The sequence below is a fragment of the Lissotriton vulgaris genome, chromosome 6 (genome assembly GCF_964263255.1).
Source record: "Lissotriton vulgaris chromosome 6, aLisVul1.2, whole genome shotgun sequence".
NCBI lineage: Eukaryota > Metazoa > Chordata > Amphibia > Caudata > Salamandridae > Lissotriton > Lissotriton vulgaris.
In genome coordinates, this window is record NC_141694.1 from 649,875,635 (window position 1) to 649,901,791 (window position 26,157).

The 26,157-nt window shown below is 49.9% G+C and overlaps 1 protein-coding gene across 1 annotated transcript in view; it reads left to right on the top strand.

The window, feature by feature from the left end:
* Positions 1-26,157, top strand: part of MDN1 (midasin AAA ATPase 1) — a 2,142,100-nt gene that overhangs the window by 1,371,996 nt on the left and 743,947 nt on the right. Inside the window, exon 67 of the mRNA XM_086926648.1 lies at positions 9,850-9,945. Within this exon, the coding sequence (XP_086782774.1) occupies positions 9,850-9,945 (96 nt within the window). The remainder of the gene's footprint in view (positions 1-9,849; positions 9,946-26,157) is intronic.

Sequence of the window (26,157 nt, forward strand, 5' to 3'; positions counted from 1 at the left end):
TTCAGTATGTCTCCTTAATCTACATACCTATGAACTTGTAGTATTTTGCCTATGGACCTTCTGTGGAGGTGTGCGTCAGATTTTTTCATGGGCCTGATGGTCTTTTGCATCCTTCTGCTGAATCAAGCTAAGTGACACACTCAGGCTCTGCATTTGGATCTGAAGTCCCAGTGGGCACAGCACCAGTGGAATATCTAATCTAGTCCAGGTATTGAAGGAGACTGTAAAAGATCTGCCATGGTGGTTTCAGAAATGCTGTTGGATCAGCGGCAGACCTCTCTACCTTCACAATTGAGAGCTAATGGTGGTGACCAATGCCCCACTTCTGGGGTGGGGTGGCCTCCTGGGAAATGTGGAGATAAGAGGACTCTGGTAATTGACACACAAACTGCTCAACATCAACCCTCTGGAGCTGAAGGCCATCTGCTTTGCGGCCTTTCATCCATCATGGGAAGGCTGGTCCAGGTGTTTACATACAACACCACTATCATGTTGTATTGCAACAAACAGGACGGGGTGGGGATGTGAACCCTGTGCCAGGGGAGCCTGCACCTCTGGACATGGCTGGAACCTTAATACATCTTCTAGTTGGGCAACACCTGGCAGAATCTGAACGCCAGGGCAGATTAACTCTGTTCGCTGACAACAGATCACATTTGTACCCGGAGGTAGCGAAAGGTCTCACCTTCAGGGAGGTATTGCTTTGGCATCTGTTTTAAGGTGATGAATCTGCAGATAGACATCTTTGTCAGAAGAATAAGTTACTTACCGTTGCTAATGCTTTTTCTGGTGGGGACTCTATTTTAAAGCGGACTCTTTACTGACCTTTCCATCCTTCCCGTTCTGCTCCCTGGTCAAACATCCTTCAGATATGGCCCTGCACTTTTGGCATGGAAAAAGTCACGAAAGAAACGTATGTCAGTTTGCCATTGTGGTGCTTGTATTGGCACCATACTCTTCAGGGTCCACTAACTGACAAGTATCGGCTGTGGTACTGAATTCCATTCAGGTGCATATGGTCCACGTTGGTTCCTTCCAGACTGACGCCAACTCTGAAGGCGCCTATTCCTGATGACAGTCTGACTCCGAACTGACGGTTTCTCGTTCCAGGCCTTTGTCGCATAATGAAATCACGAATGCACAACCAGGGGTTATACTGTCAGATTATAATCGCAGCCTTTTACCTCGACATCCATATCAGCAGAGAATTCATTCTCTTTTTAGCTCTGATTCGGATCCAGTGCAGTATGTTAACGTCCCTCAGAACATGGATGATGACCATGATGATGAAAAGGAAGTTATTGCTACCCCTTCCTCTATGGTGATGATGCATTGTACCTATATTTATCAGGAACTTGACTCCACTTGGTCAACAAATGGACAAAACTGCTTTGTTTGCAGCTCTCACATTAGAATTGCAGTTGCCCGGCAAGGAGATAAAAACAAATGTGTCAACTGAGATTCTTCAACCAGGTCCTACTTCCTCTAAACCTTAATTAAACCCTTTACTGATGCCATTATGGCTACATGGTCCAATCCAGGCTTTCAGTTGAACTGTGGCTCGGTGACCTAGACAAGCTCAGGGCGACCTACACTTCATAACCAAACATCCTACATTGGGGAGCCCGATTGTATAAGCCTCAACAAGTAAGGTCAATCCAAATTCTTTGGCTAGTTTAGAGCTCAGATCATTTTTTTTCATTGAGAGGAACACCCACGCATAATGGAATATGGTCAGCAATATCTTGCCGGTTGTCCTGAGGGACCTCAGGGCTTCTTTAGCCTAACCCACACATGAAGGTCAGGGTGCAGCCAAGTAGGAGTTGCAGGCTGGCGTGAACTCTACAAACTACATGGCAGAGCTATTGGCACCAGTACTCAAAAGGGATGCGTTAACCAGATCCGTTGGGTTTTCTGGAGAAATACGGGTGTCCTGAATGGACATCTCCTTCTATGGCCCTAGGCTCTTACGAGAAAAGGATGATTTAGTGCTGGAGAGGTTTAAGAACTGTTGCACCACAACACATTCCCTGGGGCTATTGATACATAAAAGACCGAGGATATTGCAGTAATTTAGCTTACTGACAACACCAGCCTTCCAAACCTGTACTGCTGCAGTTGACCCAGTCCTTTTGGCATATGACCCACCATCTTTAGTTTGCCCTCCTACTCCTCACCCCTTGCTGGTAGGAGGCAGGACGCAGCATTTCTTACCTGGCTGGATATTCATCATCTCAGACAGATGGGTGTTACCGATTGTTTAAATGGACTATGCCCTTGCTCTTTTCTTCAACCCACATTCCTGCTCACTGGAGCAACATTTGAAGGAACATTTCGAAAACTGGTAAGGAAATCAATCTTCTGTTGTCCAATTTTGCCGTAGAGAAGATACTGAACTCAAATAATGGGGAAGGATGCTGTTAACATCACTTGTTCTTTCTAAACGATGGCGGCCTCAGGCTTATTTGCCCACTGAACACCATTCAAAATACTCACTCGGAGACTGGATGGTGTCCTTAGACTTTCAGAACATACTACATCCATCCTACAGTCCCACAGGCACTATCTACGTTTCAAGGTGGCCAGGAACACTTCAAATTTACTATTCTCCCCTGCAGCCTTACCACCTTCCTTGGGTGTTCACAGAAATGATGGTGGTGGTCATTGCCCATTTTTGGAGGTTGGAAGTGCAAATATTCCTGTCCCTCAATGAGTATTTTTGAAGGCATCCTCTAGTCATAGAACAATTCTGGATGACAGCTAGAATTCTTGACTTTCTTAGGATTAACCATCAATGTACTATAGTGACACGTGAGCCCCACATGTGGTATATCATTCATCAGGATGATTCTGTACACAGTGGCACTCAAACCTTTCCTCCTGTTCAGGGATTCTGGGATATTCAGGATTTGATCCTGATTTGGCATCAGTCCTGGGTTTGAGTGAAGTTGACTCTGAGACGTATTGTCCTCCTTAGATTGAACTCCAGATGGCACATGTAAGCTATATAATTTATCCTTCGATCTCTGTGGGCGCAGCTTTCAGGACCGCCCCTCGAACTCCATTCAAAACCCAAAGGAGACGCACAGGATCTGCAGGGGTGGGTGGTATATGCCAACCTTACCAACTGTGAGCCATTCTATCTCCCCAATCCACATTTTACAGTTCTGACAGCGATGTTGCTGTTGGGTTAGGGTTGAAGGAGGGCATCTGCTAAAGTTAGAGGTCAGAGGCCTCTGGTATTCTATGGAGAGCTGAATCCAGATCAGTCTCTTAGAGATTTGGGCGATCCTTTTGGCCCTAAACATTTTCTGTCTGCCATCAGAGTGTGGCATGTGCAGGTCCTTATGGACAACATGACCACCATGTGTTAAGGCAACAAACAGGTGGAGTGGGGTCCTGGATTCTGTGTGAGGAGGCACTTTTCTTCTGGAGGTGGTTGAGCGTCTTCCTGGTTGCCAACCACCTATTAGGGGTCCCTAAATGCTAGAGTGGACAAACTGAGAAAGCATTCTGTGGCAGACCAAATGTGGCATGTCCTTACCAAGGTGGCGGAGGCAGTCTTTGATCAATGGGGCATGCCCTGGTTAGATCTACTTGCTGCCATTGATAATGCCAAGTGTCAATACTTTTTTACGTCAACCCTGGGTAGCACATGTGCTGCTGCGAGGCATGCATTATTGGAGTATGGCTTTGAAACCCTGCCCACACTCCGCCCATATTTAATTGGCTTGTGTCATTGTCCTTCCTAAACTCTGGCTTTCCAGTCGTTATTAGGCTTATTAGTCCCTCCTTGGTACCACCTTGTCTGCATTTAACAGATCCAAGAACCCAACCAAAGAGAAAAAGGTGGGGGATTTTGCTAGATGTGCAAAAAAAACACCCTGAATCTGAAAAAAGAAAATTATTTTCTTGTCACCTCACTCACCTAGGGTTGCCCCTAGGTGAGATGTTTCATCATTGGGGCCATCCCAAACAGCTACTGTTTGGGGCGTGCTGCAACTTGCGGAACTACGTAGGAGCACTTTTTGTGAAAACAATGTGTAGTGCAGTGTTGGGGGAGTGGTAAAAGTGATGCTAAAAATACTTAGCTAGTCAGCTACTATTTTCTTCTTGCTCCTAGTTGGTATGGAAAAAAAGAGGTTAATAGTAGGAAAAAAGTAAAAAGGCCCTTTTACTTCTGTTGCGACACGATTTGCACCAGGGCAGTGTCCTACATCCAAGTCTCCATTACCTGCTCTATCTGAAAGAAACACGTTAGTGTTAGATTCCTTACCGTAGAATATCTCCAGGCGTCAGACTGGATCCGGAAAGTTTTCGCTAGCAGTACATCTGCGCGTCAATAAGTGGCGTTGTGCGGCTCCGCGTCCGTCGCTGGCGTCGTATGCGCTAAGATGACGTCACGGAGACAACATAGGCGCCACCCATGTGCTCTGATGTCAGTTCTTTCTTTTTCCGTGCTAGTAAGCGCAGATCCGTTTAGAGCACATACCTTAGTCCCCTTTTGACTATTTTTTTGAGTTGAGACTTTTGTCTCCTGTAAGTTTGAATCTACCCTGGTACACGTAGGGATGCCTGGTTTTAAGTCTTGCGGTGCCTGCCGTCGCATTATGTCGGTGGCGGACCCCCACGACGTCTGTCTCTACTGCCTGGAGAACAACCACGACTCCCGGCCCTGTATGGACTGTCGGGCCATGGCCCCGAAGGCCTTGAGAGAGCGGCGCCGGAAGCTGCTTGAGGTCTGGCACTCGTCCTAGCGCCGTCGACCGTCCAGGGCCCGCTCCAGAGAACGCTCGCGGGGCCTATGTCATCGCTCATCGGGCTCCAGGTCTTCGTCTTCGGATTCGGGTAAGAGACGACACAAAAAGAAGTCGAAGAAGCATTGGCGCTCTCCGATATCATCCCTTCGGTCTCAAGAGGGGGACAGGGGTCTGCCCCTGCGGCTCCTTCGGGGCCCGGGAGTACCTCTGCCTACCCACCTTATTTGGATCCATCGGCGACTCCATCACAGATGCAAGAATTTCTTGCTACCTTGGACCGCCTGTTTAGGTCTCGGGCTCCCGCAGCCGCACCCTGCGGTCCAGTGTCTGGATCCTGTCGGTGCCTACGGCGCCACAAGGTCCCACGCTGCCGGCTCCGGCCCCAGCGCCGCCTCCGGCGCTGCAATGGATGCCATTGGTTCCTCCCCTGCCCAGGTTCCAGGACAATTTTGTTCCTACCTGGGATCCGCATTGGGACACAGCACCGGTTCTGCCCCGTCCAGTGCCGTTCCCGACGCCATATGTTCCTTCCCCTGCCCCACCGCCGCTGTCTATACCACATACGGCGGAGGTGGAGGACGACTGGGAGGGGTCCGAGGACACTCTTGCTCGTCGGTGAGACTCTTGAGTCTGAGCAGGACTGGGCGGATGAGTTAGAGGAGGCCGGCGACCTTGATGTCTCCTCTGACCCGGGGTTTGCCTCTCCTCCGCCTACCATGGAGGAGGGCGCTTTTTACACGGTGGTGCTCCGTTGGGCAGCTGAGGCCCTCAACCTGAACCACCCTACGATGGCCCTAAAAACTAATCTCCTCACTGAGGTGCTCCAGACGTCGTCCACTTCCTCTGAGCCCCTGCTGCCATTTAATGACACTTCACTGACGTCATACTGGACACTTGGTCGCGGCCACCCACAGGGGCCCCTGCGGATAAGAACGTCGCCAGGCCTTTCTGACCACTCATACCACGCCCGAGAGCCTGGTCATCCAAGCTTGGACGTCCCAGAGTGCCTTTCCCACAGCTCTGCAGGATAAGTACTCTAAAGAGCTGGAGCAGATCGGCAAGCGATTGTTCTCTTCGGCAAGCTTAAGGCTGCGGTCGGTGAACGCTGCATGCCTATTGGGCCGCTATTCCCACGCAGTGTGGGATACAGTTGCACAGATGTTGCCTCATTGTCTTGAAGAGACCCAAGCTGTGCTGTCCCAAGCTGTTGCCGAGGGTAAAGATGCGGCAAAGTTCGCCATTCGGTGTGGGTTGGACATCGCAGACTCACTAGGTAGAGCAATTTATTCTACTGTGGCGCTTCATCACCATGCCTCATTGAAATCTACCGGGTTCTCGCCAGATGTCCAGAGCTCACTCATCGACATGCCCTTTGATGGCACTCGCCTGTTTGTTGATAAAGCCAACAGTGCACTGGAGAATTTTAAGGACTTGCGGGCCATGGCCAAGTCCTTAGGTCTTTCCACGAAAAGCCCAGCCACTGGTTTTCGTTCCTTTCTTGGCAACGGAAGGGGCACCCAGGCACGTTCCTTCAACAAGCCTGTGCAGAACCAGCCTCAGCATGTATGCGGTTTCCGCAGAGACAGGTCTGGGAATCAGCGTGGGGGTAAGTCCACCTCCGCCCCCCTGCTTCTACCCCCAACCCTTCCTAATCTGAGCTGTGGGGACACCTCACGCCAGTGGGTGGCAGGATCCACCATCACCTCCTCCACTGGCACGCTATCACATCAGACAAGTGGGTGTTTCCAGATCATCTGCATGGGTTACTCCCTTCCCTTTCACTCCACCCCTCCAGCCATGCCACCTCAGTACCACCGCACGTCGGGGGAACACTTGGCACTTCTCCAGCAGGAAGTCACAACCCTCTTTGCCAAGGAGGCCATTGAGTGCGTTCCTGGGCCAGAAGTTGGGAGTGGTTGTTATTCTTACTTCTTTCTGGTCCGTAATAAGGAGAAAGGGGTTCTGCGTCCCATCTTGGACCTCCGGATCCAATCGCTTCCTCCGGACGGAGAAGTTCAAGATGCTGACACTGGCTCAGGTCTTGGCTGCCCTTGACCCTGGAGACTGGATGGTAGCGTTGGACTTGCGGGACGCATATTTTCACATTCCCGTCCTGCCGGCCCACCGGCGTTACCTGCGGTTCAACGTAGGCCAGGAGCACTTCCAGATTACTGTGCTCCCCTTCGGCCTTACCAGCGCCCCATGGGTGTTCACGAAAGTGATGGTGGTGGTCACAGCTCATCTGCGCAGGTTAGGGGTTTCAGTCTTCCCCTACTTCGACGACTGATTGTTGAAGGCGGGCTCGCCCCAGACAGTCGTCCGCCACCTCCAGACAACAGCGGACCTCCTGCACCAGCTGGGGTTTTCCATCAATGTGCCGAAGTCACACCTGTGCGCCTCTCAGAAGCTCCTCTTCATCGGAGGGGTCCTCGACTCGGCGCAGTTTTGGGTTTATCCTCCCGAACAGCGGGTCCGGGATATTCAGGCTCTGACTTCAATCTTTCAGCCTTTATCCCGGGTCTCGGTCAGGTTCACTCTGCAGCTTCTGAGGCTGATGGCCTCCTGCATCCTTCTGGCGCATCACGCCCGGTGGCGGATGCGGGCTCTGCAGTGGGACCTGAAGTTTCAGTGGGCCCAGCATCAGTGCAACCTGTCCGACATTGTCCTGATCTCGGAGGGCACTGCGAGACCGCTGCAGTGGTGGCTCACGGACCACGATTGGGTCAGTGGCAGATCCCTCTCCCTTCCCCCAACCGGAGCACGTAGTTGTGGCGGACGCATCCCTCTAGGGCTGGGGAGGCCACATGGGAGAGGCAGAGATCAGAGGCCTCTGGTCTCTGGCGGAGACCCGGCTCCATATCAACCTTCTGGAGCTGCGGGCGATTAGTCTAGCACTGAAGGCATTCCTCCCCTCTGTCCGGGGGAGTGTAGTGCAGGTGTTCACAGACAACACCACCGCCATGTGGTACTGCACAAAACAGGGCGGGTGGGGTCGTGGACCCTCTGCCAGGAGGCTCTGCGCCTCTGGCAGTGGCTAAAACATCAGGGGGTGACCCTGGTGGTTCAACACCTGGCAGGTTCTCTGAACGCCAGGGCGGACGAGCTCAGCCGAAGATGCATGATGGATCACGAATGGCGTCTGAACTCGGACGTGGCGCAAGGCCGCTTTCTGCAGTGGAGAGAGCTTTGGTTAGATCTATTCGCCACCGAAGAGAACGCGCAATGTCATCAGTTCTGCGTGTTGGAATTTCCAAGGCGGCACTCGCTCGGGATGCTTTTCGTCGCGAGTGGAGTTGCGATTTCTTGTACGCCTTTCCGCCTATGCCACTTCTGCCCTGAGTGCTGAAGAAAATCCTTGTGGCTCCGAACTGGGTGCGAAGGTACTGGAATCCCGAGCTACTCAGTATGTCAGTGGACCCCCCGATTCTTCTGCCTCTTCAGGAGGACCTTCTGTTGCAGCAGCAGGGGACGGTCCTCCACCCGAACCTGTCCAGTCTCCACCTCCATGCTTGGAGATTGAGCGGCGACAGTTGAGGCCATTTGACTTGCTTCTTGAAGTCTGTACTGTGATTCTGGCAGCCAGGCGTCCCTCCACAAAGTCGGTATACGCCTGCAGGTGGAACAGATTTGTGGCATGGTGCACAGCAAAGGCTGTGGATTCTCTCAACGCCCCTATTTCCGAGGTTCTCCTCTTCCTTCTTTCTCTTGCCCAGCAGGGCTCTGCTCTGGGCACTATCAAGGGCTACCTTTCTGCCCTTTCAGCCTTCTTAAGGCTATCTGATCAGCCATCTTTGTTCAAGTCCCCCATTGTAAATAGGTTCTTGAAGGGCATCACTCATATGTTCCCCCTGTTCCTTTCGTGATACCTCAGTTGGACTTGAACCTTGTACTAACTTATCTGATGTGCGCTCCCTTCGAGCCACTTCACAACTGTCCTATCAGTCTTCTTACTCTTAAGACTGCTTTCCTGGTTGCCATCACCTCTGCGAGGAGGGTGAGTTAGCTCCAGGCTCTTACTTCCAAACCTCCTTTCCTCTCTGTCCATCCGGACAAGGTTGTGTTGCGTACAAGACCCTCTTTCCTGCCCAAGGTGCTTCCATATTGGGCAGTCCATCACCTTGCCCACCTTCTTTCCGCCTCCCTCTAAAGAGGAAGAGCGGCTCCACCGTCTGGACCCAAAACGTGCGCTTTTTTTATATCTGGATCGCACACGCCAGTTCCGGGTGGATGACCAACTCTTTGTTGGTTACGTGGGAGCTAAGAAGGGTGCAGAAACGGACCATCTCTCGCTGGGTCGTTTTGTCATCAAGGCATGCTACTCCTTGGCTAAAAAGGAACCTCCTGTTGGGCTGAGGGCCCATTCCACTCGGGACACGGCGGCTACTACTGCCCAGGGTCTGGAGGACACCTGTCAGGCAGGTACGTGGGCCTCGATGCACGCGTTCACAAGACACTACTGCCTGGACAGCCAAGTCCGGAGGGATGGCTTATTTGGCCGTTCCGTCCTCCAGGACTTTCTGGTGTGATTATTGGTTCGCAGACCCACCACCGGGGTTGGTATTGCTGGGGTATCTATTCTAAGGTAAGGAATCTAATACTAACCTGTTTCTTTCAGATGAACAAGTTACTTACCTTTGGTAACGATATATCTGTAAGAAACAGTAGTTAGTATAAGATTTCTTACCGACCCACCCATCCTCCCCGTTCTGCGAACCGATATCTAGGGTTAAGGTTATCCCCTTTCAGGGCCCTAGTTTCATGGCACCAGTGTTGGTTCTATTGTGTCTCTGTGTACCTGGCGTGGAAAAGCTGTGTATAAGAACTGACGTCAGCGCGCGAGGGCGGCGTCTAAGTACTTCGGCGACGTCATTCCGGCGCTAACGACGGTGGATGCGGAGCCGCGGGCGACGCCTACCGACGTGCAGGGGTTTTGCTACGCAAAAGTTTCCGAAGGTAAGTAACTTGTTCTTCAATACCTTATGTGCTGGTCAGATGTCATATTACTTTGTGGGTCAGTCACTGTACATGTTGGAAGACTATTTGATCATTTCTTTTCATCGGTCCTCAGACATTTTTTTTGTTTCTTCAGCTGTTGGTGGTAATGGACAGAATACGCGGATTTCCGCTTTCCAGCCCCCTTTCCAAATTCCTGAACGGTTTGGAGATTTTGTTAACAAAGTCTCAGGTAAGAACTTTAAAGTAAAGGGGCAATTGAGTAAGTTAACAATCCGTTGTGCATGTTAACAGGGAAAAGAGAGTGTTTCACATGCTAAGTGCATTCTTGAAAGAAAATGGTGTTGATCCTTTTAAGTTCCTCCTGCTGCCTCCCATAAGTATATGGCCATAAGATAACATAGTAATTCATGACAAATTTTTTGTAGGTACTTGTGAGAAGTTGGCCCGATATGCAGCGTTCGCTATTCTAGCGACCGCTATGTATCGTTCCAACGACCCTTATGGTGTTTGGTTGTAAGTCAACCTATAGACCAGCTATCCTAGTAGCGTGGATACGAGCAGTCTAAGGCTAAAGACTCGAGAGGGCGTGTTAAGCCAGCTGTTTACCACACATGTACCCCTTGAACACCCAGTGAAAGGACACCGCACAAGTGTTATGAAAATAAACAGGATATTTATTAAGAATCACAACAGCCCTGTACTCTTTATGAGGACAGGGTACTAAGCACAAACCAAATCTCTTTAGCAAATACTTCAAGTGCACAATTAAAACAAGTGTCCGGGGACACGGAAAGGTTAAGGTCTCGGGCGGACCCGATAAGGCAAGTCGGAAGCGAGGGACTCTGGACCCTAGAGTAAGGAGGCTATGCAGGCACCGAAATGCCGAGTTACCTAGCCACGAGGGCTGCGGCTGCACAAGTCTTACAGGTGTCGGGGTCTTCGCTGACGAGCCAGGAGCCGGAAGAAAGGAGTTGCTGGCCGGCGACCAGTGCTGAATAGTTCGTAGAGATCCAAGCCTGGATCGGAGATTGATGAAACCTGAAAGCAGAGGGGACCAAGTTCGTACTACTAGCCAGTAGTCAGAGGGTACCAGGAAGGCACCGGTTGGCCGTCACCTCGACTAGGTGAGTGGGCGACGCTAGGCTCTGCAGTCTCACGGACCAGGAGGCGTTGTCGGCGACCACGGTGGAGGTGCGAGCTGTCCCACGAAGGATGATGCTGTCGGCGTCGCTGGGCCCAGGATGGGGCAACAAGCCTTGGCAGATCTCAGGGCCACGGGGTGGGCCTAAGATGGCGTCTTGAGTGGACCAGGAGGGTCCGGGGTGCTTCTCGCAAAGATGGAAGCAAGGGCCAGTCTGGAGCAACCAGACCAGCAGTGATGATTCTCGGATGTCACAGAAGGGCACAAGCCAGCGGCGAGTGACCAGACAACGGGCTGAGCAGCGAGCAGAAGGGCCCCACGCAGATCGTGGAGATGCTGGGAGACTGCACTTCGGTGCTAGAGCGGCTCAGGGTCGGGGTTTCTCGGACCCCAGAGCACTCACCAGAGAGTTACCTCGATGGTCGTGCTGGTTTTTAAGAGCGTGCAGGTTCTGATGATGGCCGGTCCCTCGAGGTCTCGTCGCACCCACAGATCACAGCTGAGCTGATGACGTGGGTAGAGGTCAGAGGTGCCAGGGAAGCCGGTTCTCGTCGAGCTGGGCCGTCGGATCCTTGAGGAAGGACTTGCAGCAAACCGCAGAGTTCTTAGTTGGTGCCCGCTGATGCAGGGTGACTACTCCTTAGCCACAAGGGAGAAATTTGAGAAGAGTCTTGAAGTCCTTTCGTAGAAAGTATTCTTGATTCAAAGATGATCTAATTTGGAAGGGTCCCCGCTCCGGCCTTTATTCTAAAGAAAGGGGTGGGAACATGACTAGGTCCTGCCCTAAGGGTGGGACCAGGAAGGGGGGTAGTTACACCCCTCTCCCCTGCCGGACTTTCCCCAGGCCAGGGCTGTCGCCCCTGGAACTGGTTCTAACCGGCAGATGCGTAGTGAGCACCGGGGTGCCACTCCGCAGTCACCTTCTCGCAAAAGCCCTACCTACCCAGAATACACAAACCCTGTCTGGGACGGTGCGAACACCGCCCTCGACAGGAAACCCTTTGTCCAAGCGCTCCTCGCTGGAAGGACTCCCAGCAGCAGGAGGTCAGACTCGTGTCTGTGGTGGCAGCGTCCATTTTGTGGAGCTGAGGCTTTCGTTAACTTTAACCGGGGTTCACAGTTACGTACATGTCGTGTCCCTCTAGAAGGGTGGAATGCTAACCTCTTCGCCAGGGTTGGGGAGAGGGCAGCATCCCGGTTCGTATGACACCTTTACTCGACATGTCTTGATAACGCGATACCGGAGTTACCGATATGGTACGCGTTATCATGGAACAGCTATTGGGGCTTGATTCCGCAAGCTGCCGCCGGGCTCGGCTCGGGCCTGAACCTAGCTCACACGAGCCCACGCACTCTGCCTTCAGGATTGATAAGGCCTGCCATAGGAGTGACTGATAGTGACTCGGGTGTCCATTGTATGGTTAGATATAGGGCTACTATACCTAAAGCGAAGGGTGGGTACACGTCTTCGCCCCAGCTGTCGTGCAGCCAGTTGTGTCAAATTTAAGAGGCCAGCCAGGGGTGGCATAATACATGCTGCAGCCCCTGGCGGCCCTGGGTACACCTATGCCCTGCGTTACGGGGTCTGATAAGGTGGCCCAGTACCAATTGGTAAATGCACCTAGGGTACATATCGTAATTTAGAAAGAGAACAGCCAGGCTGTGGGTCTGATTAGCAGGCCCACAGCCAGAGAAAGTCGTAAACCAGTGAAACAAAAGCAAAAAATCTGGGTGATCATAGGATTGCAGACCCTACTCTCCTACAGTACTTCTCCCCTCAGATTCCTTATTTGTATCTTAACACGTTATACTAAATGTGGCATTGTTTTCATCACACCACCTATTGAGCACTGGGTATTCTGTCCTTTTAAAGGCCAGAGAGTCACTTTAAGAGTCACTTTAAGCATTGCTTTGGCTCCTTAAATTCATGCCAATACGTTGATGATTTTCCCATATTTTCCATGCATGTCACATTCTAGTAGCTGGAGAACTCGGTCAGTGTATTTTTCATCTATTTTGTAGAGGTTTTGGGGGCAGGGGATGTGGGAACCTTGATTATTATTTTTTCCATAATTTTTCTAATTGTTTGTTGGATACTCATTCCCTGAGGCGCTAGACTGGATATTGAAATTGTGCAATAGCTCTTCTGTGTTGAAAGGTGGTACCATGGTTCCCAGGCAGCTCCAACTTCCCCAGATGTGAAGTCATGCTGTCATATATGATGGACTCCATGACACTGACCAGTTTCCTTTTTCCATGTCCTAAGGCTTGGATTTGATAATCTCTTCTCTTAAGTTCTTCTGTTGAGAATAGCTTTAGTATTGTAGATCCTGATTCTGGTTGCTCAAACTCACTTGTAAGTCTGTCTTTCTCATTGTGTCTTTACTCTACGTGGGTGGGAGTTGTTAACTATTCTGAAAATGATTGATTTGGCTCTTCAACCCTGTGGTCATGGGGTGTGCCTGGGATAGACTGGATTGTGTGAAATGGGCTTATTCCATCCAGATTGTTGTTTGTAATCCGCTTCAGAAATAAGTTTGGGGGGTCACCGTCCCTGGGTCCCTTTACATCAGTCTGGTTAAAAGGCGTTCCTTCTATCCCACATCATTCTCAACCTTGAGTAGATCATCTCTGAAGGGTACCCCTCAACTCCAACTAGGTTTCCTCTGGCGGGTCCACCCTTGGTGGCAGCTGGGCCCTCTGGTTTCATTCCAGATTGACTTTGGTGCCAGTTCCCTCTTTGACGCCACAACCGACAACGATCCTCTGACAACAATACAGGCCCCATGTCAAGTCAAGTCAAGTCATAAAATTTATATAGCGCACTACATACCCAGAGGGTTTCAAGGCGCTTAGGAAGGGGAGGAGGATTATTTGTCAAATATCCACGTTTTAAGGATGTCAATGGCAAACATATAGTGTTATCTGACACCAAAAAGGTGCTGCCCTGACCTCTGCTGAGGATGTGTCATGCTTTAACCTATCTGCAGTCATTCAGACATCCTTCTGTCTGTGACATGGTGCCATTGCCCTCTGGAAAAACTCCTGTGCTCCACAAATTGTTTGGCACAGATTCAGCAAATAGTGGCTATGATGCTGGGGATCAATTTGCCTAGCCACATAAGGAGCATAACTGATGCGAGGACCTTCAGAATGTAAATGGTCTGTATAACTCCCCAGTCACTAGACTCGTTTCGCCTCCATTAACTGCCATGGAGACGGCACCTCCTTTCCTATGATTGTACAAAGGTGGAGGTTCTTGATGGTCAAGTTCCCATTCAGGCAAGACAAACGTCTTGACTGAGGTGCTTTATCCTGGCTCTACACATTCTGAGCCCCCCCCCCCCCCCCCCCCCCCCCCCCCATTCAATGAGACTCCTAACGACACACTTTTGGCGATCTGGGCCAAGCCCTGCTCAGGTCCACTTGTAATTTGAAAGACCACAAGGCTCCATTGACCTACTCTGGGTGACCCAGACTTTCTTTCCCAGCACCCCACTCCTGAGAGGCTTGTGTTTCAGGATTTTGACAGCAAGTTTAACCTGAACTCATTCCCCACTACTCCGCCTTACATGGAATTGAATAGGATAGAGTCCTCTGGTAAGTGGGTTCCTTGTCGATTACTCTGGCCCTTTGTTCTGTTCTGTGAATGCCAGCTGCCTCTTAGACTGCTGTTCTTGCACCTTGTGGTACTCAGTGGCCCAGTGACAGGAAATGCCTCTTTTTGTATGGCCACCCCCAAAGTTTTGGACTCCTGCTACTGGTGTTTTTCGACTCTAAGAGTGAACTGAGGCTTGCTAACCAGACCTCCGCACCAGTGCCCTAACCTTAATGTGTGTATTTTTGGATTGGCTTATTCCCATTTGGCATAGGTTAACTTAATTGTAAGTTCCTAGTTTATGGTATCCAGGGCCTTTAAGTTAGAGAGTCACCCCCAGAATTGCAGTATTGTTTGTGCCACTCTGGGTGTGACAAAGGTAAGACATGGCTCCTAATGTGCCACCACAGACAGGAAGTGTAGTTTTTAAACTGCTACCTTCACTTTGCCATTAAAAGCAATGGCAAAGCAAAACAAAATTCTACCTTTTTAATATATATCAGTCGCCCCTAAGGTATGCCTATTGGACTCTAAGGCAGGGTGCTGTGTATTACAAAGTGTAACATGTATTTTTTCATGTTTCAATAGTAAAAAAAACTTCTGACTAGGACTACCGAAGTTGATACTGTAAGGTATCAAACAACTCGTTGCATTAAGCCCAAGTTGTAGCCCAAGTCCAAATTAATGTAACTCGTTGCAGTGTGCAGCTTTTATAAAGTGCCACTTTGTTGCCTACAGTCTCCTGTGCCCGTTTACGGTTGCACACATGGTTTGTCCCTGAGACAGCTTGCTGCCCTCCTGGTGAGATGTTCAAATGACTGCCAGGAAAGACAATAGAAGCCTGTGTAGGGGAGAGAGAGGTGTTCTTTCTAACTGGCAGGAAGTCGCAGGTTTTGGTCCAAAAAGTGAGCTTCAATCGAGAAGCTGCCTATGAAGAGCAAATGGGAAACACTTTGGAGAGGGCCTTCATCTGTTGTTTAGGCTGACATACTGAGAGTGGTCCCAGGGAGTGGAAACCACTTGTCAAACATTTTTTTCCAGGGGTGTGTAGCCTCTTGGTAGCCACATCTCTGGGTTGGGCTACACACCAAGATAGGGGTTCTGCTATCTTGAGAGTTGGCAGAATAGAGACTTTTAGGATTGGTAGATGTCATACTTCACAGAAAGTTTACATTGGGTGGGTGTGAACATGGTTCCCATTAGCTAGTTAACACCCCTGGGGGTATTTTCTGGGCATAAAAAGGCATCTCTGGCACCCAGAACTCTGATCTTGTTGGACTGGAGAAGAGGACAAAAGGAGGGCTGCCCTGCTGCTCCAATGACCTGGCAAAGAGAGGCTGGACTGGTGTGGACTGCACCTGCTGAACCTGGTGGCTAGAAAACAAAAAGGGATTATGCCTGATGTGCCCTACTCATGTAGTCGTCAACTCCTGAGCCCATCCGAAGCACGAGACCCCGAGGGTCAGTTGACTTGACCTCCTGTTCGCAGCACAAGGCCACTACAGCTGAAGAGGCCTGCGCGGCTAATTGGTAGCCCAGATTCCAGAATCACTGCCATGCAGACTAAGGGACCTAGACTTGCCGCTCAAATATTGCTCCTGAGTCTGCTTAACCCGGGAGAGTCACCTGAGTATCTCCCTGCCGGTGTTGGTCATCTAAAGTAACTCTAAGTAACTGTATTGATACCCAAGTTTTCCTTGAAAAGCTTGATTTACTATGCTGTAGGAAGCTAAATGAGGTACACTTTGTAAAAAAAATCCAGACAGCTCTTATTGGCTTACAGGCCTTCAATTAATGAACCCAAATGCTCTCTTTGGTTGTAGTGTGGGTCAGCAGTTTAGGCTTATCGGAGAGTAGTACTCACCATTTGTTGAACACACAGAGTGAATCAATGAGACACAGACTCAAGAAGAAACTTAAGACTAATTTTAGAAAAATAAAAGGTATTTTTATATATTTAACACCTAGAACTTTGTAATTGGGTAAGTACTGGCGTTGGCATTGACACGCCAGAGGCAAGATGGTGTTCGACTAACATCGCCGCTGCGATGCTCCGCCGAGCCTCCCCTTAAAGACTGCTTAAATCATCTTTAATACCTTCTGAACCAAGCAAGAATATCTTAAGATCTATTAAGAATACACTAAATCGAAAGAAATGCAGCAGGAAAACCCTTCCAGGGGCTCCCCAGGGTATTCATGCGATTCTTACCTGTACGCAGAGACTCGAGCTCTGTCATCTCCACTGTTGCGAGGACACCAGCCCGGCTCGGGCTTCCCGGATTCACGCTGACCTGCGTAAGTCTCCAGCAGCATGACAGAATCACAGGAGTACAGCTAGGAGCCACCACGCGCTCCTTCTCCAAAGGAAGATTTGCCAGATCATACAGTGCTGTGATCGTTACGGATATTTCTTGAAGGCTGGCATAACTGCAGTGCAACTTTGTGTCAGCAGCCACAATAAACAAGTAAGAATGACAGGCAAGGGGGCGTGAGCCGGGAAAGTGAAGAATGCGCTTGTACCCTCACAGTCTAGCACAACGCTAGCAGCTTCTATGCAGACAAGGCTGGACACCTTGGGCGTGAAAGGCAAAGGCGGGGGGAGAAAGGGGAGAGCTTTGATAAGAACTTTGGGAAAAATGACATAGCGATCACCACAACTGCAAAAAAAGGTCCCGCTCGATTACACAGAGAAACCAGCTACTCTCAGCCTCTAATCACTAGCAGTTTTGGCGCTGCGAGAGGGGTGGAAAAGATCCCATTTCTCCAGTAGAGACTGCCTGAGTGGTAACAGACGGCGGGACAGATTGAAGGAGGATCGACTGATCATACCTCACCACTGGTATTGAGCGAATTACAGCCTCCAGACACCCCCTCCCCCGCAGGCCAAGGCAATAAAGCAAACCTCGTAACACCTTCTATTTAGTCGATAGAAGGTGGCCTATTGGACAACACTGACCGTCTCCGCAACGACATCAGTATTCTAAGTGGCAGCACAAATATCACAGAAGAATCTGCAAATTCTTTACTAACATTGCAAGCCGCTAGCAAAATGTGGCAAGGTCACATTCTGAAAACGCCCGATAATCAGGACAAGTTCTACTCCCTTACAGATGAATCAGAGTTATCAGACATTAGCATCTCTTTGTCAAGCGGGTAGGAAGGGACTATGTGGTATAGTAGTTATAATACCGACCCTCAGAAGAACAAACATGGTTTAGAAAAACTACAAAAGAAGAAAAGTAGGGGTTGCCATAAAAAGAATTGTGACATAGCTGACAAAGAGGACACCACAGACGTGAAGTGGGACTCTAAAGATACCCCGCTCACAATATTTTCTAATTCCAAAGTAGCCTCCCGTGGTAATCAAACAATGTTTGGTAGTGACAAAAGAGGAAACCACAGTGATCTAAGAAGTGAGCCAGTTCTGACAGATATTCTGCAATCTATCAAGAGCTTCCAGGAGGAAGTCAAAGGAGATAGATGCAGATGTCGCCTGGCTGCAAAGAAACTGCAAGGGGCAGTCGGGAAGGTTAGCAAATCGAATGGCTTCCGTGGAAGAAAGGACAGAGCAACTAGAAAAGGATGTTACCACGCTTAAAACACAGAATGATGAGCATGAGGGTGTGGTTAAAGATTTTAGGTGGAAGATGGAGGAACAGGAAAACCGGCAGAGGCGCAACAATCCCCATTTCCTTGGGATTCCAGAAGGTGTCGAAAAAAATGACCCCTGAAAATTCATGATTACGCTTCTCAAAGGGGCATTTCCAGAGTTACACTCCTGGGACTGGGATAAAGAAATCCAGAGAGCTCACCGATTCCCTCTGTCTCCTGCTAAACACACCTAGGCATCACAACATCATCCTTGTACCATGCTTTTGTTTTTTGGTAACTTCCTGCTCCGACAAATTCTTTACAAATTGGCGAGACCCAGAAATAAGCTGTCTTTTGACGGAATACCTTTGTTCACCAGACCTGATTTTTCACAAACCACAGTTGAGCGCAGGTGGAGACTCAGGCAGCTCTTTGACCCATTTCAGAAACTTGGAGCAGAGGTGTACCTTCAAAATCCAACCAGACTAAAAATTGTTTATCAAAGGGCTACACTTATTTTTTTTTTTGGGGAAATTCAGGCTAAAAGGTATTTAGAGGAAGTCTCTGGACATAAGTAGCGGACGCAGTGTCTATAGTAATGGGAACTCCTTTTGCCCTTGCCCGATAAAGAGAGCTAGACAGCGGTATTGATTTCAGGAATCAGATATTAATAACCTTGGGTTTTATTTTCTTCTCAGTCTTTCTCTCTTTCTTGTTGATTATTATGGCATTTTTTTTTGTATAATTTCTACAGAAGGTCACATTTCAGGGGGGGGGGTGGCCTCAGCGGGCGCGCTGGGCTCTCCTTGGTCTAACCCCTGGCCCGGCTGTGGCCAGGTAACCTCCAAAAGTGGTGGTGGTGGTTGGGTGGGGGAGGGAGGGGGGTGTGGATGGTCAGACAGGTTGTTAAAAAGAGTTAGAGAACATTCAATATGTAAACTGGTACGATAATATCAGGATACAGAGTAACAAATGGGCCATGCAAAACTTCAAGCAAACATCTGGATCATATATTTAACGAGATGGGAGTGCTAAGAGTTTTATCCATGAATATCTGTGGTTTAAACAACATTAAGAATAGGCAAACAGTAGCAGTAGGATTACAAGCTTTGGGTCCGAATATTGTATGTTTACAGGAAACACCCATAGAGGGTTCACAAATGCACATATCTGAAAAAGACACGTTAGTGATAGATTCCTTACCTTAGAATATTCTCCAGGTGTCAGTCTGGATCCGGAAAGTTTTCTGGTTAGCAGTACCTCTGCGCACCAGTAGGTGGCGCGTGCGGCTCCGCGGCCATCACTGGCGTCGTAAGCGCCAGGATAACGTCACGGAGGCTACTTATGCACCACCCATGTGCGCTGACGTCAGTACTTTCTTTTTCTGCGCCAAAATCGCAGATCTGGATTGAGCACGTACCTCGGTCATTTTTATAACCACTTTTTGGAGACTTTTGTCTCCTGGTGCTTGTAGAGATCCCCGGCTTTAAGTCTTGTGGGTCGTACCGCCGTAATATGTCGGTGGCAGACCCCGATGATGTCTGCCTCTACTGCCTGGAGACCGACCATGACTCCCGGGACTGCCTAGCCATGGCTCCTAAGGCCTTGCAGGAGCGGCGATGGAAGTTGCTGGAGGTCCAGCACTCCTCTCACTGCAGCTATGGGTCTAGAGGCCGTTCGTAGGACCGGAGCGGGAGCCATCGCTACTCGGGCTCCAAGTCTTCACCTTCAGATTCCTGTGCAAAACCAGCCTCAGCGAGGCCGCGGATGGGGTTTCCGCATGGGCTGGTCTGGTAACCAGCATGTGGGTCAGTCCACTTCCACCCCGCTGCTTCCACCTCAAACCCTTCAGGGGCCACTCCACTCCTGTGGGAGGCAGGGTCCATCACCACCTCCACCACTGGTGCAAAATCACATCGGGCAAGCGGGTGCTGCGGATAATCTGCCAAGGTTACTCGCTTACCTTTCTGTCCTCCCCTCCTGCCATGCCACCTTGGTGCCACCACATGTCGGGGGATCATTTGGCTCTTCTCCGTCAGGTAGTCACGGCCCTCCTTACCAAGGGGACCATCGAGTATGTTCCCGATCAGGAAGTAGGGAGAGGTTGTTATTCCCACTACTTTCTGGTTCCCAAGAAGGAAAAGGGGGGCTTGTCGCCCCATCATGGACCTCCGGGACGTCAACCGCTTCCTCCAGAAGGAGAAATTCATGCTGCTCACTGTGGCTCAGGTCCTGACTGCCCTGGACCCTTGTGACTAGATGGTAGCGTTGGACTTGCAGGATGCATATTTTCATTTCTCCAGTATTTGAGTGTCTTTCATAGATTCACATGCTTGAATATTCCCCGTCGTCGGAGTGGGAGTCCCACGGTAAATAAAATAGCAATAAATACTAAATATATAAATAATATATATAAAAATATATAAAGTACATAATAAGGATAAACCCAAAAAATGCATAAAAGAAGCATAAGGTACCCAACCAAAATGTTCTACATAGGAATGCATGGGAATACAAAAGTTCCAATGCAGCCTATCCTTGTCATTATGTTAGTCCAAACTGCAGCCAATCAGGCGTCAGCAGCCCTCTAGAACCTTCTCCTCAGAGCTCAAGCCCTCAGATTTTCTACCGCACGTCGTGTGTAAGGGAGTCTCCCTGAGCTCTGCTCAGTTTTCTTCTCTTCAAATGTTTTCAAGTTCTCCACAATGTCTTCAAGTAAGAAGTCTCTCTGGAAAGCTGAGATTATTTCATGACGACCCTCACAGTAAGTGTATTTACTGCCTGTACCCGGACCATGAAGTGGGAAGCTGTAAGCTCTGTAGAAAATTCTCAGAGAAAACTCTGAAGGATAGAGAGGGCCGCTTACTAGTTTGGCTTCAAAGACTGAAAGATAAAGACAATATACTTTCTGATGCTGAAAGTCTTGTTTCAGGCCGGTCTAAAGCAGCTTCAAAGCGTGGTAGTGTGCAGGAGGTGCCTTCCCCATTTCTAAAAAAGAGGAAACTATCCCTCGCCTTAACCCCTGCGGTGTCTTCACCGTTACCTACCACGTCTGGGCCCACGAGACATAGCTCTCAGGCTCCTTCTGCTTCAATTTCCAGTTTTTCTGGGAAGACTGATTTTCCGTCGACGACGGTAGTTTCATCTCCGTCGACGAGAATGGCTGTCTCTGGATCAATGTCGACGACGACAGTCACGACGGCGCTGGCCTCTGGATCGTCGTCAGCTACAGCGTCGACGTCTTCGCCGTCGATGAGAGTGGTTCTCACTTCGAAGACTGTTTCTTCCTTAATTCCAATTTCATCTTCGTCGACGAAGAGAGTTCACTCGTCGACGACCCGCTCGTCGTCGACGAAAGGATCGAAGACGGTGGGTTCGTCTATGCCCTCGACAACGAGTGCACCGTCGACGGCTGTCCCGTCGACAAGAGAGCCTGCTTCATCTGTCCCGTCGACGGCCGCTCCGTCGACGACCGCCCTGTCGAAGACCACTCCGTCGACGACGGCTCCGTCGACGAAGACCTTAAAATTGAAGGTTCCGTCGACGACAGCAACGACGATGTCCATGAAGATTACTCCGTCGACGGTCTCCTCGTCGGCGACGACATCAAAACCAGTTCCCTCGAAGAAAACGACTGATGTCATGCCGTCTACGCGTGCGCAGGACACAGTTTCCACGCCAGCTTCTTCATTTGCTTCAATGCCTTTATTGCCTCTACAGTCCAGCAAATCTATCCAGTTCGGGACTTTCACAGAAGGAGACATGGTTAATCCTCCATCTCCTTTGTTTGCTACTGATTCAGATCAAGAGTCTGATGACCAAGCTCAAAGTCTTTCGGACTTGAACATAAAGTGCCAAGAATTCAGTAACGATGAAGAGGAACAGTATGGCCAACATCAAGCAACTCACCCTCAAGTACCAGCTGCGATGTTGCCTATATCAATGATATCGAACCTCCAAAGTATGTTGGAAGATTACAATCGACGATTCCCACCATCTCCACAGGTTGCTGCTGTCCCATCAGTGTTGAACCCAGTTACAGAGCCGACACTGGCTCCTTCACACCCGACACCGCCTGTTACTGTTCACAGAAGTACATCAGTTCGAGTTCACACAACAATTTATCCAGATGATGATGATGACGAGAATCCTCCAGAGCGTGAGGATGGAGAAGTCTCGGATGTGGAGGGGGATGCTGATGAACATTTAGCGGAGTGGGATGACTATCGTGCTCAAACACCATCCCCTTCTCAGGTGCCGCTAGGGGATTCTCCTCCAGTGGATATTGCAAGCTTCCACCAATTAATGGACAGGGCGGCGCAACGATTCAAATTACCACGAGCCCACAGAGAGGGAGATTGCTTCCTTTATGATTTCAAGAACCAACCATTTAAACAGATACACACAGTCCCCATTATAGATTTCACCTGGACTGAAGGGGTCAAATTAATGAAGACGCCTAACTCTTTACCAGCACAACTACCAAGGTTGGAAAAGAAATATAAAGCGCCGGTGGAATCTCCGGCATGCCTGACAGGTCAACCTAAGCCCGATTCTGTCGTTACACAGGCAGCTCAGAGAGGTTCGAAGAATCCAGCGTCTACAATCACCGCTCCTCCAGACCGAGAGGGCCGTCGCCTAGACGCAATTGGGCGTAAGTTTTCCTCCATGTCCTCTACAACGGTTCGAGTAGCTAACGCTATGGCTATCTTAGGTCGTTATGACCGTCAGGCTTGGGCTGATATGTCAGCCTATGTGGCGTTGCTTCCGGATGCTTCCAAAGCAGAAGCGCAGAAGATTCTGCAAGAAGGAGAAAGAACTTCAGAGGAACTCATCGATTGTGCAGTGGATGTGGCCTGCGCTGGTTTCCGCCAACTCGCTGGAGCGGCCGTCCTACGTCGACAAGGTTGGCTACGCTCAACTTCGTTTCGACAGGAAGTTCAGGCAAGGATCCTGGATATGCCATATGACGGCGAGTCATTATTTGGAGCGCATATTGATGAAGCGCTGCTATCCATAAAAAAAGGACACGGACACCGCACGTGCCTTGGGTAACCTTCAATTTAAGAAGCAGCCCTTTCGGGGTGCTCGAGGACGTGGCACTAAATCCACTTTTAGTGGAGGAAGCAGTCAGTATCGGTCCTATAACCAAGGTAACCAACGTTTCACCGGAAACCGTCAACAGTCTTCCCATCAGCAACCTGACAGAAATTATCGAGGAAAGTCCACTTTCAGGGGAACATCCAACAAACGTCAATGACTTGTCTGTCGAACGGAGAATTGGAGGGCAAATCTCTCTGTTTGGTTCTCAATGGTCCTCCATTACAACGGACCGTTGGGTACTCGACATTGTGAAAAAAGGCCATGCATTGGAATTTGTCGAGGTACCTCCTCCAACGCCACCTTCCGGACCACCACCTCCGCACCTCAAAGAACTATTTCATCAAGTTCGCATTCTCATTCAGAAAGGTGCAGTGGAAGTAGTACCAAAGTCTCAGAGAGGGAAGGGGTTTTATTCCCGTTTTTTCCTTATCGTCAAAAAGAACGGAGAATGGAGACCCATATTGGACTTGAGAGCACTCAATCACTATCTCAAGGATCAGACCTTCCGTATGCTAACGCTTACAGAAATCTTGCGCTTACTCTCTGTCGGAGATTTCATGACGACCATCGATCTCCGAGACGCCTACTTCCATGTCCCAATACTCGCAGGTCATCGAAAGTTCCTGCGCTTCAAGGTGGGGCACCTTCATTTCCAGTTCAAGGTACTTCCATTTGGCCTCCGGTCGGCCCCCCGAGTCTTTACAAAAGTGTTGGCTCCGGTCATGGCTTTTCTTCGTCTCCAAGGCATCCAGATATTCCCATATCTCGACGATTGCCTCCTGAAATCGCAATCCCGCTCACAACTCCAACACCATACTTCCATTTGTCAGACAGTATTCCGTTCCTTGGGTCTGTCCATCAACCTGGAGAAATCTCAATTGCAGCCTACAACTTGCAAGGATTTCCTAGGAGCAACGCTGGACACCAAACTAGCAAAGGCGTTTGTCTCCCAGGAACGTCAGCAAAGGATTCTCCGATTAGTTGCACTACTTCTGACAAAAAGGTGCACTTCAGTCCGTTTGTTGAAGTCCTTTCTAGGGATGGCTTCGTCGTGCATCGCTCTTGTCCCTCATTGCAGACTACGAGCACGACCTATTCAACAGGCACTAGACAAACAGTGGCGTCAAGTCACCGGTTCCTTCAACGATCAGGTTACCATCACCGTCCCCATGAAGAAAGCACTCAGATGGTGGGCACAACCACATCAGCTTGCGGCAGGCACGTCCTTTCTGTTCAACACCCCGGATCTGACTTTAACGACGGACGCATCTCTGGAGGGTTGGGGGGCTCACCTCCAGGACCTTCCTGTCAAGGGGAAATGGACTCTGCATCAAAAGACCTGGCACATCAACAAATTGGAGCTCATGGCTATCTTTTTGGCCCTGAAATCATTTCAACCAGTGCTGCAAGGGGAGTCGGTTCTCATACAGACGGACAACACAACCTGCATGCATTACATAAACAAGCAGGGCGGAACGAAGTCTCCGGTGTTATCCCGCCTAGCAGAGGCGATTTGGGACTGGTCCATCAATCATCAAATCACAATCACCGCAGTTCATCTTCCGGGGTTGTCCAACCTTCTGGCGGATTCCCTAAGCAGATCCCGATCATCCAACCACGAGTGGGAACTCCACCAGCCAACACTCGATATGGTCTTTCGTCGTTGGGGATTCCCGGAAATCGACCTCTTCGCAGCTCCAGAGAACCGCAAATGCCCCGCTTACGCAAGTTGGCATCCCCACAAAGGATCCCAAGGCAATGCCCTTTTGATGGATTGGTCGAATCTCTTCGCCTACGCCTTTCCTCCGATCCCTCTGGTGCCACGAGTACTTTGGAAGATTCGGAGAGAACCCTGCCACATCCTTCTGATTGCTCCCAGGTGGCCACGACAGGCGTGGTTCTCGGAGCTGCTCCTCCTGTCTCAATGCAAACCCATTCTTCTTCGTCCTCGAATGGTTCTTCTCTCCATGAACAGGGGTCAAATCTACCATCCAGACCCCTCTTCTCTGAGCTTATCAGCCTGGAACCTGAACACTGTGAATTTGCACATCTAACCATCCCTCAGGAGTGTCGTGACATCCTTGCTCAGGCCAGGGCTCCATCAACTATAAAGACCTATAAGTTGAAATGGAAACGCTTTTGCCACTGGTGTGCTGACGCCGGAGTACATCCTTTGCGTGCCACGCCCGCTGAGCTCCTCCCTTTCTTTTTCCAGCTGGCTCAGTCGGGTTTGTCACATGCTACTTTACGAGTTTTTCTGGCGGCAATATCACGCTTCCGCCATGATGGCTCCGCCTCCCTATGTTCATCCAGGTTAATACGTCAATTTTTCAAGGGGCTTCTTCGGACTTTTCCTCCAGTTCGGCGTCCCCCTCCCGAGTGGCGCCTCAATATTGTCCTATCACAAATAATGACTGCACCTTTTGAACCAATCCATAAAGCAGACCTCAAGTATATCACCTGGAAGGTCGCGCTTCTTCTTGCTCTGACGTCTTCACGTCGAGTGAGTGATATGCATGCATTCACGATCAAACCACCATTCCTACAGTTTAAACCGGATTCTGTGCTTTTACGCACTAACCCTACTTTTCTTCCAAAAGTGCCTTCAGACTTCCATATTAATGAGCCTGTTATACTGAAGTCTTTCTTTGCCAACCCGCAATCTCCTGCGGAACAACGCTTGCACTCTTTGGACATTAGGAGATGTTTAAAGTTTTACATCAGCAGAACAGCCCAGTTCCGAAAATCGGATCAGCTCTTTGTGGCCTATGGCCGCTTTCAAAAAGGGCGACCAGTCACCAAACCTACAGTAGCCCGCTGGGTGGCTTTGGCGATTGCTTTCTGCCATCAGAAGGCGGGAAAGCCTTTACAGACTGCAGTACGGGCCCACTCTACCAGGTCTATGGCCTCTTCGACTGCACTCTTTGCCGGAGTTCCATTGCATCAGATTTGCAGAGCAGCCACGTGGTCCAGCAGGCACACGTTCACAAAGCACTACAATCTGGGTG